This window comes from Colobus angolensis, unplaced genomic scaffold (assembly GCF_000951035.1).
Source record: "Colobus angolensis palliatus isolate OR3802 unplaced genomic scaffold, Cang.pa_1.0 Scaffold232, whole genome shotgun sequence".
NCBI lineage: Eukaryota > Metazoa > Chordata > Mammalia > Primates > Cercopithecidae > Colobus > Colobus angolensis.
This window is the reverse complement of record NW_012115511.1, coordinates 2,149,375-2,171,099: the sequence shown is the minus strand read 5'-3', so window position 1 is coordinate 2,171,099 and position 21,725 is coordinate 2,149,375. Positions and strand designations below refer to the sequence as shown.

Below are 21,725 nucleotides of genomic sequence, written 5' to 3'. Positions count from 1 at the left end.
AAAAAAAAAAAAAAGGGGAAATTTGGACACAGAGAATGCATAGAGGGAAGATGGCCATCTACAAGCCAAGTAGAAAGGCCTGGAACAGATTCTTCTCTCGACATCCTCAGAAGGAACCAATCCTGCCAACACCTTGATTTTGGATTTCTATCCTCTAAAGCTGTAAGACAATATGTTTTTGTTTTTAAAGCCACTCCATTTGCAGTATTTTGTTATAGCAGTCCCGGAAAACCAATGTAACACTGCAAAGCTATGAATTGATATCTGTAGTTTAAGAAAATCTCCAGGTGATTTTTATGCATGTTAAGATTTAGAAACATGGAGCTAGAATGCTTTACAGAGCAAGTCAGGGAAACCTAACTCAAATAGTCATTAACAATAAACAGAATTTATTGCACTGGCTCAATCTCGATACATGCTAGGGTCACCTGGGGAGCTTTTAAAAATCATAATGCCAGGAGCATAACCCAGACCACTTAAGAAAGAACCTCTGGAAATGGGTCCTAGGTATCAGTGAGCTTCCCTGAAGAACTGAGCAAACAGAGATGAGAACTACTGATTTATTGATGTATGTAACTGAAAAAAAGTCCTCCACTGAAGAACTGGAAACAAGCTTATTTTACAGTTATTTACTTATTTAACAGTAGATTATGCTAAATGTGCAATGATGCTTATAATCTTTTAAATTTAATTAAAATATTTTTCTGGGGCCGGCACAGTGGCTCACGCCTGTAATCCCAGCACTTTGGGAAGCCCAGGTGGGCGGATCACGAGGTCAGGAGATCGAGACCATCCTGGCTAACACGGTGAAACCCCATCTCTACTAAAAATACAAAAAATTAGCTGGGCATGATGGCAGGCACCTGTAGTCCCAGTGCTCCAGAGGCTGAGGCAGGAGAATGACATGAACCCAGGAGGCGGAGCTTGCAGTGAGCCGAGATCGTGCCACTGCACTCCAGCCTGGGCGACAGTGAGAGACTCCATCTCAAAACAAAACAAAACAAAAAAAACCACAACTTTTTGTGTCATTTTTATGGCGATCTAATTTTTTCTTATATGTCCACTGTAATTATTTTACTGATACTGTATTATTGAACACCCTGGGGAATATAGATACATAAGGCTGGGCCAAGAAAGTGAACTTTACAAAGCAAATATAAAAGTACTGGCCAGGCTGGGCACCCGGTGGCTCAGGCCTGTAATCTCAGCATTCTGGGAGGCTGAGGAGGGTGGATCACCTGAGGTCAGTAGTTTGAGACCACCTTGGCTAACATGGCGAAACTCTGTCGCTACTAAAAATACAGAAAGAATTAGCCAAGCCTTGTGGCGTTTGCCTGCAATCCCAGCTACTCGGGAGACTGAGGCAGGCGAATTGCTTGAACCTAGGAGGCGGAGGTTGCAGTGAGACAAGATTCCAGCCTGGGCGACAAGAGTGAAACTCTGTCTTAAATAAATAAATAAATAAATAAATAAATAAATAAATAAATAAATAAATAAAGTACTAGTCCAAGAGAGAAGAGAAAAACCAAGAAAATACAGCATGAGTGAAGCCAAGTGAAAACACTGTTTTAAGAAGAAGGCAGTTTTCAAGGTTGGTGAGAGCTAAAGAGAGGTGAAGTAAGAGAAGGGAATAAAAGTTTCCACTAGTTTGAGCATTCCAAAAGTCACTGTAGGGAAAGAATTACTCTCTATGGAGTGGGGACCAAAACCATTTTGCAGCAGGTTGAGGATTGGGGATTGGGGAACGGGGAGGCAGCGAGTGAAGACAAGTCTTTTAAGAGTCTAGGTAGGATAGAGAGAAGATAAGGTGATCCTGATGTGACAGCAAGGTTCTTATTGATTTTGAAATTTAATGTATTTTATTTTTTAATAGGTGTGCCAGTAAGTATAAATGCTGAGATGGATAATTCAGATAATGAGAAGAAATAACTGGTGGATATAAGCCTCTGTATAGGGTAAAGAGAATAGGATTTGATCCACAATTTGAGGAAAAGAGGCTTGAATGGGAGAAATGCCTCTTGTGGCCGGAAGGAAAGAAGAAAGAAGGGAGGGCCACGTGCAGTGGCTCACGCCTGTAATCCCAGCACTTTGGGAGGCTGAGGTGGGCGAATCAAGGGCCAGGAGATTGAGACCATCCAGGCCAACATGGTGAAACCCTGTCTCTACTAAAAATACAAAAATTAGCTGGGTGTGGTGGCACATGCCTGTGGCACAGCTACTCGGGAGGCTGAGGCAGGAGTATGGCCTTTACCTGGGAGACAGAGGTTGCAGTGAGCCAAGATCACGCCTTGCACTTCAAACTGGCGACAGAGCAAGACTCTGTCTCAAAAAAAAAAAAAAAAGAAAGAAAGAAAGAAAAAAAGAATGGGTAGGGATATAGGTTAGTGTTTTTTTTTTGGTGGGTGGACAGGATATTTCGGGATTTTCTGCTTCATGTTTTCCATTTTTCCCAAGGACTGGTAAACAAGAATGTTTTCCAAGAATGAAGAAGGAAGTAGTCGGCAAATAGTGGGAAGACCAATGATGTGAAGAAGCTACTGTGTGGAATGGAAAAAAAGAAAGCCAGCCAGGGAAACCAAGAGTGTATTCTGCTTAGTACTGAAGATCCAGTGACTTCAGATATGATACATATATGTTCCATGTGTTTGTATGATTTCCCCCAACACTGCATAGGAAAAGACAAGTCTGATAATTAGATTGGTTCAAAGTCATAGGTTTACTTGACGGGTACAACATAAGGAAAGAAGTGTATACAGCAGATTAATGTCAAGAAAGATGTTAAAGTGATGGATCATGGACTTGCAACTCGAAAGATAAGAAAGTGCTGATGGGAGCACTTTGGGAGGCTGAGCATGAGGATTGCTTGAGCCCAGGAGTTTGAGACCAGCCTTGGCAACATAGTGAGACCTCGTCTCTACTAAAATTAGACGTGGTGGTGCACACCTGTGATCCCAGCTACTTGGGAGGCTGAGCTAGGGGGATCATTTAAGCCTGGGAGGTCAAGGCTGTATGGTTGTGCCACAGCACTCCAGTCTAGATGACACAGCTAGAACCTATCTCAAAAAAAAAAAAAAAGTGCTCACTGGGACACCAAAATAGATGAAGGGACTGATGATTTTTAATGAGCTAGAAAACATTTTATGTGTCTATTTTGTTGATTGTATGGTTTTTGTTTTTAATTCTGTTAATGTAATTAATTAAATTTATTGATTTGCATATGTTAAGCCAATCTTGCATCCTAGGAATAAAGCCTACCTGATCATGGTATGTTAACTTTTTGATGTACTAGATTTGGTTTGCCAATGTTTTGCTGAGGATCTTTGTGCCTGTGTTCATCAGGGGTGTTGGCCTGTAGTTTTCTTTGTCTGTTGTGTCTTTGCCAGTGTTTGGTATCAAGATGATGCTGGCTTCATAGAATGAATTAGGGAGGAGTCTCTCAGTTTTTTGGAATAGTTTCAGTAGAATTAGTACTACCTCTTCTTTGTATGTCTGGTACAATTTGACTATGAATCTACATCTGGCCCAGGGCTTGCTTTTTTTTTTTTTTTTTCTTTTGGTAGGTTTTTAATTACAAATTTAATTTCAGAGCTGATATTGATCTGTTTAGGGTTTCAATTTCTTCCTGCTTCAATCTTGGGGGACTGTGTATTTCCAGGAATTTATTCATTTCCTCTAGATTTTTTAGTTTGTATTCATAGAGATGTTCATAATAGCCTCTGAGGATCTTTTGTATTTCTGCGGGATCAGTTGTAATGTCACCTTTGTTGTTTCTGATTGTGTCTATTTGGATGTTTTCTTTGTTAATCTAGCCAGTGGTCTACTGATCTTGTTTATCCTTTCAAAGAACCAATATTTTTTGTTTAGTCAACCCTTTGTATGGATTTGTGGGTCTCAATTTTTTTCAGAAAGTAGCTGAGAAAAAATTATGAGGATATTATGTTTGATACCAAGAAACCTGATATTCATAAAATTAGAGCATTATATAATCATAATTAAAGCAATTATTTAATCACGGTTCCAGTGCTCATTGATAATCTTCTTAAAACTGAGATTTCATACTTGAGTTAATTTGCATTTGTCAGAATATAAATGATACATCTTTAAATTATTTTACAGTATGATATATTGGTGAATGGTATTGACTGAGTCCTTTCACATCTTAGAATGTTTTTGTGCTGTCTTCACATATGAAGTGTGGTTTGTCTGAGTTCAGAATTTTAAAATTATTTCTATTTTCAAACAACTCCAAGGTATTTAATGGTTTTCTGCCATTCATTGCTTCATTCATCTTTATTTTTATTTTATTCCTTTGTAGATAATCTTCTAATTTATATATGAATAGTTGTAGATTCATTATATGTAACTGAAGTATTTACCAAAATATTTTTATCTTGGGGATCTTTTCACTGATTCATTCTCTAAAACAGAAAATTTTCTTTAAAAAAAAAAAGTCAACTTTGGAGACTTCTGCTTCCAGAAAAGCAGAATAAATGTTTGTACTTTTCTCTATTCCTTCTGCTAAGTAAAACCGAAAACCCTAGATATTATATATAAAACAAACATAAGAAGACTCTAAAAAGTAAAGAGAAAAAGGCAGACTGATTAGGCATCTCAAGACCCAAGAAACAATATGATGGTCAGTTCTTTTGGACTTATATATTCCAGAGTTAGAGCTAAAGCAAGTGGCAACCTAGAAACACGAATAGGCCATGGACAGTGAAAGCTCCAAGAACAGCCAAAAGACAAGGAAGGGGGCAGCCTCACAAGACAAAAGTCTTTTAGACAATAACTGCTTTACTCTAGCCAAACACCACTGAAAAATTGTGACCTCACCCCCAATCACTCTAAAGCCAAGGTGGGAGCCTAGACTTCTACCCTTGTCAGGGTGTAATGAGACACTCCAACCCCCCTGACAGGGTATTCAGAGAAGGCCAAATAAAGAACCAGGACTTTCATCTCTGCCAGGCTGAGACCACATAGGGAGGCTGAAATTTCATCTCTACTCAGCAGTAGCAAGGCCCCCTTCTGTGATGTCGGTGCCACATGAGGAATAGGACAAAGAGTTTTTGCCCCTTCCATTCAGGGCAGTTTTAAGTGGAGACCTACTGGGGAGCCAGAACTCCCACTCCTACCTAGTAATGAGTGGTTTCTTCCTCTCCAGAAGGTCTAACATAAGCCAAATGGGAACCTAGACTTCTACTCTAACTTGGCAGTACAGAGGTGACTGTACTGAAGCAGAATTAGATGGAGCCAGCTAAAACAGAAGGTTTAAATAAGGTCCAGAGTCATATAACATAATACCCAAATTGTGTAAGTTTAAAAAAAAAAAAAATCACTCATCCAACCAAGAACTAGGAATATCTCAAATTCAATGAAAACAGACACTCAATAGATGCCAACAGAGATGCTAGAATTATATGACAAATATTTTAAAGCAGCCATAATTAAAATACTTCAAGCAATTATAAATATGCTTGAAAGAAATGAAAATATAGAAAATCTCGGCAAAGAAATAGAAAGTCTCAGCAAAGAAATAGAAGATCTAAAAAAGAATCAAATGGACATTTTAGAACTGAAAAATACAATAACCAAAAAAAAACACTCCAAAACAAAAAAACCCACAACTCAATGGTGGATTTAACAGCAGAATGAAGGGAACCAAGAAAAGAATCAGTGAACTTGAAGATAAAACAAAAGAAATCACCCTTAACGGACAACAGATAGAAACTAGACTAGAAAAAAAGAAATAAGTAGAGCTTCGGGGACCTGTGGGATCTAACAGCCCTGTTACCAGAGGCCAGGAAGGATAGAAGAAAAAGAGTAGCGTGGAAAAAGTACTAGAAAAAATTTGGCAAAAAGCTTACCAAATTTGTTGAGAGACATAGTTGTAGAGATTCAAGAAGCGGAGCACACCCTAAACAAAAACCTAAAGAAATTCATCCCAAAATGCATCATAATAATGAAAACTAAAAACTAAAGACATAGAAAAAAATATTGAAGACAACTAAAGAAAAATAACACCTTCCCTACAGAGGAAATACAATTTGAATGCCTGTAGCTTTCTCATCAGACATCATGGAAGCTACGAGGAAACTGCACTCCAGCCTGGGCGACACAGGAAACTCCATCTCAAAAAAAAAAAAAAACAAAAAGAGAAGAAGAAAAGTCTCATATCAATAATCTAAGCTCTTTCTTACTTCAAGAACCTAGAAAAGCAGAGCAACATAAAACAGAAAGAGAAGGAAGGTATTAATAAAGGTAAAAGCAGAAATCAATGAAATTCAAAGCAGAAAGCCAAGAAAGAAAATCAATGAAACGAAGGGCTGGTTTTATGAAAAGATGGATAAAATTGACAAACCTTTTCAAAGACTGCCAAAGTTAAAAAGGAGGAAGACAGAATGTACTAATATCAGAAATTAAACAGGATATTACTACAAACCTTGCAGATATCAAAAGGATAATAAAGATACACTATGAACAACTGTACACACATAAATCTGATGACTTATTTTTACATTAAAAAAGAATTTTTTAGAGATATTGTCCTGCCATGTTGCTCAAGCTGTTCTCAAACTCCTGAGCTTGACCAGTCCTTCTGCCTCAGCCTCTTGAGTAGCTGTGCCTGACTTAAATTTGACAACTTAAATGGAATTGGCCTTCCTTCAAAAATACAAAATACTATAATTCACTCAATATTAAACACATAATATAAATAGCCTTTCAATTGTTAATAAAATTGAGGTCAAAATTTTAAAACTCCCCCAAAAGAAACCTTCAAGCCCAGATGATTGCAAGGGAAAATTCTACCAATGTTAAAAAGAAAAAAATAACACCAATTTTACACAAACTTTTAGGAATTAAAAGAGGACAGAGCGCTTCCAGTTCATTTTATGAACAGACAAGGAAGTACTCAAAAGAAAGCCACAGACCATTATCCATCATGAGTATAGAAGCAAAACTACTTAAAATATTAGCAGATGGAATTTGGCCATATATAAAAATAATGATATACCATGACTAAATGGGGTTTATTCCAGGGTACAAGTTATAATGCTTGAAAACAAAATGTTGTCTGTGTCTTGCTCAGATTTTGATAGGAATTGTGTAAAACCTGTAAATCAATTTGGAGAGGATTAACACTTTTCCTCTGTTGAGTCTTTCAATCTGTGGGACAACATGGATCCATCATATTAATAGGCTAAAGATGAACGACCACATAATCATGTCAGTCAATGAAGAAAAAGCATTTGACAAGAACGAAACACTCATTCATTAAAAGACTCTCAGAAAAGTATAAACAAAGGAAAACTTTATCAGCGTGATAAAGAGCATCTACAAAGTTCTGGAAGTTCTAGCCACCACAACAAGGCAGGGAAAGGAAATAAAACATACATGAATTGGAAAGGTAGAAAATAAAATGGTCTTTATTTACAAATGACATAATTTACTATACTGAATACTTCTAGAACTAATAATTGAGTTCAGCAAGTTAGGGGGTGCATGTTAAACACATCAAAATCAATTGTATGTCTGTATACTAGCAGTGTACATGTGGACACCAAAATTAAATATACAGTACCATTTACATTCTCTCAAGGATAAAAATGAAATAGATGTAAACCCAACAAAATATATATAGCACTTGTATGTTACAAACTACAAATGAATGAAATCAAATATACTTTTCAATTGGAGATATACTTGAAGACAACATAGGAAAGATGTCTCCAAGTTGATATATAAGTTTCATGGAATTCCTATAAAAATCCAAGCAAAACATAAACAAACTTATTCTAAATTTTTTATTTAGAGGCAAAGGATCTAGTCCAGCTTAAACAATTTTGAAAATGAAGATTAGGAAAGTAAGAATTAGTCTACTTGGTTTCAAGACTTATTTTATAGCTACAGTAAACAAGATGGTGTACAGAGAACAGATAGACACGTAGATCAGTGAACAGAAGAGAGAACCCAGAAATAGATCCCCACAAATATACCCAATTGATTTTTGACAAAGGTGCAAAAGCAATTCAGTAGGGAGAGAGAGCCTTTTTAACAAATGGTGTTGGAGAAACTGGACATCCATTGGCAATACAAAACACAAAACAAAAAACCTAACCTAAGTTTCACATCCTATACAAAAATTTACTCAAAATGCATCACATATTTTAAGGAGAAATAGCTTTAGGATCTGGGTTAGGCAGAGAGATCTTAGAGCTGACATCAGAACACCGTCCATAAAAGGAAAAAATGGTGAATTGAATTTCATCAAAATTAAGAACTTTCCTCTGTGAGATACTTTATTAAGAGATGAAAAGACAAGTTACAGAATGTAATAAGAAGAAACAAACTATTGATACGTGCAGTGACTTGTATGGATCACCAGGGAATCATGCCCAGAGATAAAGACAATCCCAGTAAGTTACATATGGTAAGATTCCTTTTATATGTACATTCTTGAAATAACAAAATTATAGAAATGGAAACTAGATGAATGGTTGCTAGGATTTAAGGAGAAGGTGGGGCCAGAAAGGAAGTAGATGTGGGTGTCAAAGGGCAACATAAAGGATCCCTGTGGTTATGGGACTGTGGTGATGGAATATATCTTTACTCTATCAATGTCAACATCCTCACTGTGAGATTGAACAATAGTTTTACAAGATGTTACCGTTGAAGGAAACTGCGTAAAGGTTATGTGGGAGCTCTGTATTATTTCTTACAACTGCATATGAATCTATAATCATCTCAAAATAAAAGTTTCAATAATATTAATTTCATGTAGATGTAGTTTACATATAATAAAATGTCTCCTTTTTGTGTGTACAATTTGATGAGTTTTGATAAATGTATAAATGATAAATGTGGTGGTGTATATCCACCACCACAGTCCCCCAAACAGGCTCCCTCATGTCCTTTTGTAGGTGATCTTCCCCTATCCCAGACCTTGGCAACCTGTAATATGCCACTGTAAATTAGTTTGTGTTTTCCAGAATTTCAGTATTTACTTTTAAACCACAATATTTAGATCTCTATCAATATCAGTAACATTTTCTTCAATAAATTGTAACTAGTTTTGTTCCATTTGTCTTTGTTTCTTATTTGGAAAATTCTATTTTGTTTAGATTAAAATTTGGAATCTCCATCCTCCACGTCTGTTACCTTCTTTCTCATGTTGTTTTCATTTCTTTGTTTCTTTCTTCCATGTATCAGGAGAACATCTCGTCTTTGCCCGTTAATCACTGATTTAATTTTCTGTAGAGTGATGTGTCTGTTACTTTCACCAACATGGATTCTAATGCTCCTCTGTGCTAAGTATTTCTTATAAACCACCTGTGGGCTCTGCTCCTCTCTTTGCTGCTCTGACTCTACCTTCCCATGGCCTTTCATCATTTAGTTTCTTCTTCTGTGGATGCTATTTCATCTCTTTGCCAAAACTCCCTCTGAACCACTGAGTCACTTCCTCTATTTAAATCTTGCCTTAAAGCCTTCTTTTCCTTTTTTATTTATTTATGAATGAAACTCTCTGTGAGGAGTTTTGTGGTTCTATTTAAGGGAGCTATGTAAAGCTGAAGAGTATTATATAACCATCCATAAAATGTCTCTGACTGAAGTACAACATACAAATGGAGGCTGTACAATTCATAAACTTCTTTTATAGTCACCTATCACTTTATAAATATGAGGGGACTAACTGCATTACATTTTTTTCATGAACAAAAACCAATCTTTGAAACAAAATTGCCTATGCTTTGGAACCTATTCTATCTTTCATGGTCTAAAATTTATGCATTGTGACTTTATACTGTTGGAGATCAATAATTCTTCCCTCAAAAACAAAGGGTTTTGCTACCTTAAAAGATATTCCAGATATCTAGAAACCTTTTCTACGACCCAAACTCATTTCCTGTCAAAGCCATTTAAAACAATAACAAACAGCCACTACACCAATAACAACAATGAAAACTAGCCACAGATTTTACACTTTTAAATGCTCTATTAAAATGAGGGTTGATCCGATTAAAGATTAAGCATATTATGAAAGAAAAAAATGTAAAAGGCTTAAACTAGGAGACCATTCTTTGGTTTTTTGAAAGAACAAGTTTGTTATTGTTAAAGTACCAAATACTATTTCTTCCTGGAAAGAATAAATTTTATAAAAGGAGTGGTTACATAAAATAGAGACTTTTACTATAGGATATATAGTCTGTGGAAAGTTTCATTACCTTGTAGTGCAGACTCCCTGTTGCAGTTTATTGCCAAATCTGATGCTTCACTTCAGAGAAGTAGAGCTGGTTAGTGCCACTTATGGTGGAAGAATAAGTCCTTTAAGGATGGGCAGGGATTTCAATTCAAAATGGCATCATATTCACATTTTATGAAATGTCTTTCCCTGGCTCTCTACTGAAATACTAATGAAGACATTTAAAAAGGCAGAACAGTTATGAAAACCAAAGACAGTTGTGAACCGTTTGACAGCTACAGAGGAATCCCCACCAACCACAGCAGGAAAGAACCTGGATGGGGACCAAAAGTTGTGGCCCCAGCATGCATGCCTCCACTTCCAAAGAAGAGCCTCATCCAAGAAAAATAAAACAGTAAAATAAATAAAAATAAATTGGGAAATGTATAAAAATGACTCTAGTTAACAAATAGAAATGAAGAAATCCAGACAGACTTTTTTTTTTTTTTTTTTAGGGGAAAGGTTGATATAGAAATAGTTTTCTGTTGAAGTACATAGCAATATTAGAATGTATATCAAAAATGATAGTAAAGAACTATAGAAAGTCAAGTCAGTGATTTAGGAGACAAAGATGAGAAGTTCTGCTGTCCATGAAGCAGAAGGTGGAGGTGGGTGCTGTATATTAGGAAAGTAGTTTTTGACTGAACCTAGTCTACTTAGAAGGTGGAGTAAGGTCATTAAGAATATAAATTAGAGTATGACTCTAGAGTTGAAAAGAGAATCTCTCTTCCTGTTAAATAATTGTATGTAATATTATGTATGTATTTCTAATATCTTTTTTTTTTTTTTTGAGACGGAGTTTCACTCTGCTGCCCAGAGTGGAGTGTTGTGGTGTGATCCCGGCTCACTGCCAAACACCGCCTCTTGGGTTCAAGCAATTCTTCTGCCTCAGCTCCCTGAGTAGCTGGAATTACAGGCACGTGCCACCATGCTCAGCTTATTTTTGTATTTTTAGTAGAGATGGGGTTTCCGTGTTGGCCAGTCTGGTCTCAAACTCCTGACCTCAGGTGATCCGCCCACCTCGGCCTCCTGAAGTGCTGGGGTTACAGGCGTGGGCCACTGCACCTGGCCAATTTCTCAAATCTTCTAATGTGTAATCACATACGTATAAAATATACATTGCCTATATGCATATATATTTGTATGTGTAGAAAATGTGGTGTGTTTTAGAAGGAGAATGAGTAGTTAACTGTGCAAGTTTAGTTATGCTAGGCTCAGAGAGAGAAAAAGGCATAACAGCGAGACCTGGATTAATAGAAGCACATGGTGCGAAAAGAAACATCTAGTGAGGCCACTTAACCTACAGTTGGGGGTCAGAAGTGATGTCTAAGATGAAGGAGGTATGAGAGTCGGGCAAAAAGAGTCAGGGAAATTGCTCCATGCAGAGGCGCTTTCGGCTGCAGATGCCTGGAGCTGGAAAAGCATAAGGAACTGGGAGGCATCCAATATGGATCAAACACTGAATAAGCAGTAAGAGTTCGGAGACAGAGGTGTCAGAATGGAGAGGACTGCTGGGAGGTGAGGCTGGAAAGCAAGGAAGGGGTAAGTGACACAATTCAGAAGTGTCCTGTCAAGGAGTTTTGACTTAATTCTTTGAACAACAGTGGAGAAATATGAACAAGTATAGACAAGAAAGATGTCTGTGGCTGGAGTCAGGGAGACCAGTGAGGTGGCTGAGGCTAGTCACATCTGGAAAGCCGACAAAAGCGAGTAATATCAAATATATAATTAACAGTAGCTGGTAATTGATTTAGATTTGGATGGGATTGGGAAGATGTGGGAGCCGTAAACAGGAGGCATTGAGACATAATGATATGAGCAAAAGCTCTGAACTCAACAGTGCTGGGCTTACTTTGTAAGCATCATCAGTCTTCTCATCTGGCAAAGGGACTGATAAAAAAAACTTCATGGAGTTATTGTTAAATATAGATAAAATAGCATATAGAGTATGCTTGGAAACAGTATAGAATTGAAATATGGCTACTATTACTTTTCTAACAATTATTACTTTATCATCAGGGCAACAAGTGAAATATGTTTTATGAGATCTTGTGTCTAGATCTTTTGCCAATATAGATTTTCAATTCATGGGCTAAATAGGAGAAGTATATACCAGATCCTGTGTAATGCTTACTTGGGTGTTACTCATCAAAGCAGAGAAACACCAAGGAGAAAAATCCCTTGTGGTTTTTTTTTGTGTGTGTGTGATGGAGCCTCACTCTGCCCCCCAGGCTGGAGTGCAGTGGCTCAATCTTGGCTCACTGCAACCTCTACCTCCCGGGTTCAAGTGATTCTCCTGCCTCAGCCTCCTGAGTAGCTGGGATTACAGGCATACACTACCACGCCGGGCTAATTTTTGTATTTTTAGTAGAGACGCGGTCTCACCATGTTGGCCAGACTGGTCTCGAACTCCTGACCTCAGGTGATCCTCCCACCTCGGCCTCCCAAAGTGCTGGGGTTTCAGGCATCAGCCACCATGCCCGGCTTATTCCCTTGTGTTTTGAAGTTGCCTATTTTGTTTCTTCACACAAAAATTGTTATAAAAACCAAACATACAAACCCAAAGCTTTCAGAATGACTACGTGTGTGTGTGCATGTGGTGTATAAAGGGTCATACTCTTTAACATGCCATGCTGTGAAGTGCTCACAGAAGTCATTCACCTCCCATGTGAGTTTTCCAAATGTTCTGAAATGTATGTATGGAAAAATAAGCTTGCCCAACCAGTGTTTTTACATTTACCTCTAACGCTACAACTTTTATCATTGTGCAGCCTGCATGCAACTGGCAACAGTTACAACAAATGTTTCACCACTGCATAGTAAAGGTGATCCTATTTCCAAACAGAAAGAGTTGGAACCTAACAGCCAGATGTCCTATCTCTTTCATTCGGCCAACTCTGCATTTGAGGACCTGTTCTCTAAAGCACCGCTTCTTGGTTCAAAAAAGGAGGAGTTCTGTCAGCCGCAAGTGATAGAATACTTAGCTAACAGTGGTATAAAAACAGGGTTTATTTTAATCACTCACCAAGGTGGTAGGAAGTTGCCAACATTAATTTACTTACTCAACAGTGTTATAAGGGACCTGAGCTGTGTACTTGTTTTCATTCCACAATCTCTGCTGTCAGCTTTTTACCCTCATGCATGTTACATCCCTGCTATAAGATAGCTACATCAGCCCCAGACATCATGTGCGTAGCAGAAACTGGGAGGAAGGTGCTGTGTGATGAACTCTCCTTCTACCTGCTCCTTTTATAAGACAGCTTCTTCAGTTGACTCCTGTTTATGTCTTATTGGTCAGAACGAGTTCCATGCCCACTTCTGGCTACAAGGGAGGCTAATAAGAACGTTCTTATCTTGCTTTTAAAAAATCTCCAGGCCGGGCGCGGTGGCTCAAGCCTGTAATCCCAGCACTTTGGGAGGCCGAGACGGGTGGATCACGAGGTCAGGAGATCGAGACCATACTGGCTAACACAGTGAAACCCCATCTCTACTAAAAAAAAAAACACAAAAAACTAGCCGGGCGAGGTGGCGGGCGCCTGTAGTCTCAGCTACTCGGGAGGCTGAGGCAGGAGAATGGCTAAACCCGGGAGGCGGAGCTTGCAGTGAGCTGAGATCGGGCCACTGCACTCCAGCCTGGGCGACAGAGCGAGACTCCGTCTCAAAAAAAAAAAAAAAAAAAAAAATCTCCATAGCAGGAGTCAGTTAAAAGAGAATAGGGTTGGAAATCATGTTGGGTTAGTAGCTGTATATATTGCTACATAATATGCCCCCAAATGTAGTGGCTTTAACCAAAATAAGTGTTTCTTATTTTTCAGTTACTGTGGGTCTGAAATTCAGAAGCAATCTTGGTTGATCTTGACTGTCATGTGTTGACCTGGGCTGCACTCATCTGAAGGTTTGACTGGGGTTGCAGGTGCTGCTTCCAAAGTGGCCCACTGACATGGCTGGCCAGCTTGACCTGGCTATTAGTGGTCAGCTTCAGTTTCTCCCCAGTAAACCTCTCCACAGGGCACAGCCTTTGGCTTCCTCCAGAGCAAATGATTCAAGATATCGAAGCAGAAGCTGCAATACCTTTTATGACCTGCTCTCAGAGGTCAGACATCCTTACTTCTGCAGTATTTGATTGAACACAGAGGTCATCCCTGTTCAGTATGGGGGACACCAAACAAAGGCATGGCTAGTAGGAAGCAAGGATCATTGGTTGCCATCATGGAGACTGGCTACCATAGCAGCAAAATCTAAGGTGCTGCCCCTATTTTATCTCCTCTCTCACTCGGCATTGGATTTTGCACTCATAGTAACATTTTTACAGCTTTTCATGCTCCCTGTCCATAAGCAGGAGTGAGTGAATATGTGATGAAGGAAAAAGAGACTTGATCTAAAGCTATTTCTAGTTGTCAAAAAACAATTTCCCATACTTCCCTATTTCACCAGAAAAACCCCTCTGAACTACCAGCTACCAAAAGAAAGAAAACAGTACACAATGGGGTGTGAATGGCAATTCTTACTTTCCCTTCCTGGGCAAATTTGCTGGAACCAAAAAAATAAAAAATAAAAAAAAGCCCGACATCACTGAGTGATTTTTAACAAAATCATAAGCAAAATTCCACTATAATAACATCGAGTGAATGGTGTGAATTGTTTTTCCAGTAGTGAACTGTTCATATAGTATATCTAGATGAGACATAACGACAAGGAACTGTAACATTTTGAATACAGTTTTGTGCTTTAGGGAAGATATTTTTTCCTACATGAAGAAAACATAGGTGATTCTATTCAGTGAATCTCACACTGTAACCAATTTGGTTTGTTTGTCCTGGGTTTTTAGAACAGTCCTTTCACTACTATTGCAAAGTGTTATTGAAAGCAAACCACAAATAAACCCGTGACAAATAAATAAATAAATAGAAAACGTAGCCACTTCAGCTCATAATTTTGAAGTTCCTTCTGGTTGACTTTGGTAGCCACCTAGATAGTGGTGACCAAGAATTATTCAAATCAGAGACTAGACATAAGAGGACTTCGGAGAGCCCAGACCACCCTTCTGAAGGGTTCAGGCCATTGGGCTTCCCATATTCTTATGCCTCATTCCCATTTGTGTGAAGGTATAAACGTCTCTGTAGCATGTCTACCCAGTTCATATATCTTGACATTACATTCACCGAGAAAGGAGCATTTCTTTTTTTTTTTTTATTATACTTTAAGTTCTAGGGTACATGTGCATAACGTGCAGGTTTGTTACATATGTATACTTGTGCAATGTTGGTGTGCTGCACCCATCAACTCGTCAGCACCCATCAATTCATCATTTATATCAGGTATAACTCCCCAATGCAATCCCTCCCCTCTCCCCCCTCCCCATGATAAGCCCAGTGTGTGATGTTCCCCTTCCCGAGTCCAAGTGATCTCATTGTTCAGTTCCCACCTATGAGTGAGAACATGCGGTGTTTGGTTTTCTCTTCTTGGAAAGGAGCATTTCTAATATCCATTATGCTAAAGAACAAAGCCCCTGGTGTTTATCAATCTTGAAGATAGTTGAAACCTATCTTGTGAAAACTGTATCTAGAGTTTGCCTTTTGTTTAAGATGTTTTCCATGCTAGCCCACCATTCCTGGAGTGTGTATCCTGTACCTTAAAATGAACACTTGCAGATACATTACTGATCTTTGCTAGAGTATGTTAAAGAAGGCTACGATCTCGTAACAGCTTCTCTCTGACTAGGCAAGCTTGCATTCTACCACAAACAACTGCCCTCATTTATGCCAGTCTCTTGAATGAAGTCAAGAGCCTCTATTTACAATGAATAGTACTCTAGACAACCTTTCCCAGTTTGCTGCTGTTCTGCTGGCTGGATGCAGAGAACACCTTTTCTGCCATGGACAGTAGAAGAGAGCTAGTTGACAAAATAGTGATAATCCATTAACTTTGGAAAATTTATGATTAAAAAAGCCCACATGTAGAAGGCAGAATCCTGAGTCCAAGGCCAAATTGCTCAGGAGCTAAAATTTAGTTTGTCTTCGTTAAAATCCTCCTCCCTTTTCCAAATCTCATTTGCTGTCCTGTGATTGATCCTCTTATTCACATCAGTATTCTGTCATGATGAGAATTTCACAACCAGTCTACACGATACTTAACTGAAAGCTACTTACCATACTGCAGCATTTTGTGTAATGATATAGAAAGATATGCTATTTGATTTTTTTATGGCATTGTTGCTAATGCATGGCCCTCCATCCTAAATTAAATGGTTAGATGAAAGAAAATGTAATGTCATATTTTGGACCCTTCAGCTTTTTAAGGAACAAGTCCACGTGAGGTCATATCTTAATCTTCACAGAAAGTTTATTTTACAGAGAAATGCAATCCTTTTTCTCAGGCAGAATAGAGAGGAAGGATTTACTATCAGAATCACCTAAATAAATAGAGCTTGTTTTTAAGTTTTTGGTTTGGTAATAGATCAAAGTCAAATGTTTAACACCTGCAAAGGATTCAGGATATATTATGTTCAATAAGTGTTAACTTTTTAAAAGGGGCAAAAATTCAGCAAATAGAAACAAAAAAAATCTCAGTACAATAAATGTTAGCATCTGAGAATCTCTCTTTGGCTTATTCATGAGTGTTACTTAGAAGTCTGTCTGAGGCTCATTAGGCCATTTAAAATCACAGGTCTATCCATATGTAGACCAAATGTTTAAGAAAGGATTACACACCCACAAAAGAAGTAAAAGAAAAATAAAACGCCTGAAGACTGTGCCTTGAAAGTCCCAGGGTGTGTTCTCTTCTCAAGAGGTAATTATACTCTACTCCCCTCCCCACCCAAGGATGTAACTACTTGTTCCATGAAGTTTTACAGGAGGAAAAAAATCTCATATTTTACATTGGTACAATCCCAGTCTGGAGGGAATTTTGAAATTTCTAACTTGGAATCACATATCCCCTATTCTGCATTTTCTATGCTCCCTTTGATTTTGGTGACCATAGTTACCATAAGCAAATCAGGCTTGTGTGGCCAGTGTCGTCATGATCATTCTACGTGGGGTTGGCAATCTTCTAAAGTAGTAGTATAGTAGGTGAGGCTCTAGGGGCAGTCATGAGTAATGAGATGAAGCACCATGTCCACACTTAAAATTAGGAAAATTCATGCACTTTAAACTTGAGCAAAATTGTAAGTGCGAGCATGTTTCCACTAGCAATGGACAACTGAAGACTTGCTCTGGGACATTAACTTCAAAACATCCGGATCCTCATTTATAATACACATCAGATGCTGGGAACCATGGGGTTTGTGATACCGTGAAATATATAGGACATTTAGTCTTTCTCTAAAGAAAGTGCCTAAAAGCCTTGGAATCTCCAGAGTGATTAGTGTGTCTTTTGTATGCTAGTGAGACAGCATGAGTCATTAGATAGTAGTGATTGGCAGCCCCTATACAATTTAGAATGAGTTTGGTTACCAGAAAAACCAAAGCCTAATTAGAGGATTGGAACTTTCAGCCCCACCTCCCCAAGCTCTAGGGAGGGTAGAGGTGCTGAAGGTTGAGCTAATCACCAGTGCCCAATGATTTAATCAATTATGTTCATGTAATGAAACCTCCATAAAAACCCAAAACAAAGTTCAGATGAGTTTTCAGATAGCTTAATGGGTAAAGGTTCCAGGAGAGTGGCACACTTTTAATAGAACCCACCTGGGGCTCACTTTCTCAGTACAGTAAGACCAGATAACACACTGAGGTTTTGCAGGAGTAGAAAGGAAGGCATTTATTGGCAGAGTGCTAAGCAAGGCAAATCGGGCAGCCGATGCTTCTTTCTCACCTGAACTCCTCAGTGGCTTGCAGGTAAGGGTTTTTCAAGGCACGCATAAATTTCAGGAAAGCAGAAGTTACCGGCAAAGTCATAAATCAAAACATGGACCATACACATTGGTCTGACCTCAAAAGGCAGGACCTCTTGAAGTAGGGGACCCACAGGTCAGAGGTGGATACAAAGCTTTTCTCATTTGTGGCTGGTTCAGGACATGAAGCTTTGTTTAAAATTGGGGATCAGCAGAAAAGAATATTAGCTGTAGCCCACAGACATGACTTCCTCCAGGCCCTCAGGAAGAAATTTGGAATAGAGAACAGTGGTCAGAGTTTAGCCCTCAGTTTTTCGTGCAGGCAGATCTGTTTGGTGGGGGTCTGGGTTTCTGAAAAACAAGTCGGGGTGCATGTGAAGATATCTTAAGTTTCTATAGAGAACCAAACATTCTTGTGACTAACTTCCTTAGCAATTGTTTTAGGCTACTATTACCTTTTTGCTTATCAAGTTGCTTATTTACTTCTCTAGGTTAGCTAGGTGCCTGGAATTTCCCTTGAAGGAACTCAGGATTTTCCTTTATTTCCATGCTTCGGGGTCCCCCACAGGCCCCTAAAAGAGGGATCCCTGCTCCATCTCAGCCTGGAAAGGGCATGGAAGCTCTGTGTCTCTTCTCCCATTCCCCACCCTGTACATCTCTTTCATCTGGCTGCTCATTTGTATCCTTTGTAGCATCCTTTGTAATAAACAGTAAATGCAAGCAGCATTTACCAGACTTCTCTGAGCTGCTCAAGCAAATTAATCAAACCCAAGAAGGGGGACCAGGAACCTTTTATAGCCCGTCAGTTAGAAGCAAAGGTCATAACCTAGGGCTTGTGACTGGCATCTGAAGTGAGAGGCAGCTTTGTGGGACTGAGCTTTAATCTGTGTGATCTCCTGTTGTCTCCAGGTAGATAATATCAGCACTGAGTAGAATTACAGAGCACTCAGTTGATGTCCACTGGAGAACTCATTGCTTGGTGTATGGGAAGAAATCCCCACACATCTGGAGTCAGAAGTATTGTATTTACTGATGTGTGAGAATAAGAAAAACACTTTATTTTTTTCTATGTCTATTAAGGTTTCATAGAAAACTGACTCCCTCCCATCCCCTCCCCACTCCCCCCAAAAAATTCACCTACTTTCTCTGGGAAGAAGGAAAAGAGTTAATTTTTTGTTTGATTTACATAGCTTGAGCAGAATCATTATTCTTTTTATGTTTTGTGAATGTGGACCTAAGTTATATTTATCTCATTTCTTCTACATTTTTGGTGTCTCCCAAAGGAAAAGATCTGTTTGAAAGGAAAGGTCAGTGTGTATTGTTAAAATGGAAAAGGTTACTTCCATTTTTGTTATTGTTCTTCTTTCAACAGCTTTTGGAACTTGTGCCCTGTCAGTAGTGAAATAGGATTCCTTTGCATTTTTTAAATTTGTCAATTTACTTTTCTCACTTTATATCAGTAAATTATCCTTATAAAATTTACTTTAGATGACTTTTCTCCTTAAAAAAAAAAGTAACCCTAGACTTTTTCTGTAAATAGAAATTTTAATAAAGACAATTTTTCAGTCATTCTTTATTAATTCCAAGAGGCTTTTATGTTCTAGTTAAGAAAGTGATCAGGGCGATTTTCCTGATTTGCTGGTTGTCAGGTTGAAGTGAAGGACAACATCTTTTGTTAAAGCCTATGTAGCCCTGAAACTTCTGCAACTGTCACTTCTCAGAGAGCTGTGAGAAAAGGTTAGTTTTTCCACCTGTGCTCAAGACCACCCCATTCCTTTCTTCAGGGCAGACTTCTGAAGACCGAGCTTGTGCTTTTTTATCTTGGGTGCTTATAAATGCTTAAATTCCATCATAAACACATCCCACTGGCTTGGATGCATTTGAGAAATGGCCCTAGTGGAAGAATGTGGAAGAAATTTGGTTGTTAGAAGTTCCCTTTCCCACTGTGGGAACCTTCAGACATCTTGGCTGTGCTAAAAACTACTGATCAGCCTGTGGTGGGGTGATGGATACTCCATTGCTTGACTCTCAGTTGACCCTTGACAATTATGTTGAGAAGATGAGACAATCTCTGTAGTGAATTTTAAGTTCATGTGTTTATTGAGCATATTAAGTGTCAACATTCACTCTCAGACATTGTCACTTAAGTGGGTAACTGCGTGAAATGGCTTGGGATTTGGCAGTCTGTATTAGTTTTCTGTTATTGCCATCACAAAGTTCCAGAAGTGTCATGGCTTTAAACAAAACAAATGTATTATCTAACAGTTTTGTAGGTCAGAAGTCTCACATAGGTCTCACCAGGCTAAAATCAAGATGCTGGCAGATGTATTCCTTTCTGGAGACTTTGGGGGAAAAAAGCCATTTCCTTGATCATGTGTGTTATTGGCAGATTTCAAATCCTTGTGGTTGTATGACCGAGGTCCCTGTTTTCTTTGCTGATTGTCAATAGAAGGCTGTCTCTGGCTTTTAAAGCCTGCTGCATTCCTTCGTTCATGGCCCCTTCCTTCATCTTCAAGGATCAGCAAGGGTGAGTTGAGCCCTTCTCTTACTGCATCTCATTTCCTGCAGCCAGGAAAGGATAATCCAGGATAATTTCTCCATATCAAGGTTTGAGACCTTAATTACATCCATCCTTGTTCATTTACATCACAGGTTTCAGGGATTAGGACATAGCATCTTTGGGGAGCCATTATTCTCTCTGCCATAGTCATGGTGTTGTTTAATGGACAGAGATGCAAAGAGGCATTCCATTTTACTTAGATTCCATTTCGGAGACTCTACCCCACTCTTTAAAAAGCCTTCCTTGTAATTTTTAAAAACATTTTTATCAAAGTAATTCATACATATGGTTTGAAGAAACAAGTAGTGTGGATAGATTTATAATGAAAAACAGCATAACCTTGTGCCACCTGTCCTTTTCAGATTCTTGTCCCTGGAAAACTCTGAAAGTTATTTATTCTGCTAATTATATCTATATTTCTAAATAATAAAATTAATACTATTTCCTAATATTTTTTGAATTTTAGACATTTATTCTGTTCCATGGACAGTGAGGATTTAGCTCTTTTGTTCCATTTTCTATACAACTCACAACCTGCTTCTCTTTCTCCCTTCCCAGTATAATCTTATATCACTATTTTGGTTAAATAAGTAGCTAACTAATATTTATATTACTATGAGTATATAAATGTTTCTCATAGTTGAGACATGTAGTGTTTTATGAGTTTTCATGGTTGTTGTTGTTGAGACAGAATCCTGCTCTGTCGCCCCAGCCTGGAGTGTAGTGGTGTGATCTTGGCTCACTGCAACCTCCGCCTCCTGGGTTCAAGCAGTTCTCCCCTGTCAGCCTCCCAAGTAGCTGGGGCTACAGGCATATGCCATTGTGCCTGGCTAATTTTTGTGTGTGTAAATTTTTTTTTTTTTTTTAGTAGAGATGGGGTTTTACCATGTTGGCCAGGCTGGTCTCAAACTCCTGACCTTAAGTGGTCCACCTGCCTCTGCCTCCCAAAGTGCTAGGATTACAGGTGTGAGCCAACATACTCAGCCTTTATGAGTATTTTCCCGAATTTAACAATTTGACTTCATTCATATACTGCTTAATTTTCTGTGTTTGTTCTAATAATTCAGACCTAAATTCTCTACTAGAGATGTAAAACT

At 38.5% G+C, this 21,725-nt stretch overlaps 1 protein-coding gene across 1 annotated transcript in view; it reads left to right on the top strand.

The window, feature by feature from the left end:
- The window catches only part of SUGCT (succinyl-CoA:glutarate-CoA transferase), a 700,241-nt gene that overhangs the window by 491,615 nt on the left and 186,901 nt on the right, over positions 1 to 21,725 (top strand). The window contains 1 exon segment of the mRNA XM_011944524.1: positions 20,518 to 20,595. Within this exon segment, the coding sequence (XP_011799914.1) occupies positions 20,518 to 20,595 (78 nt within the window).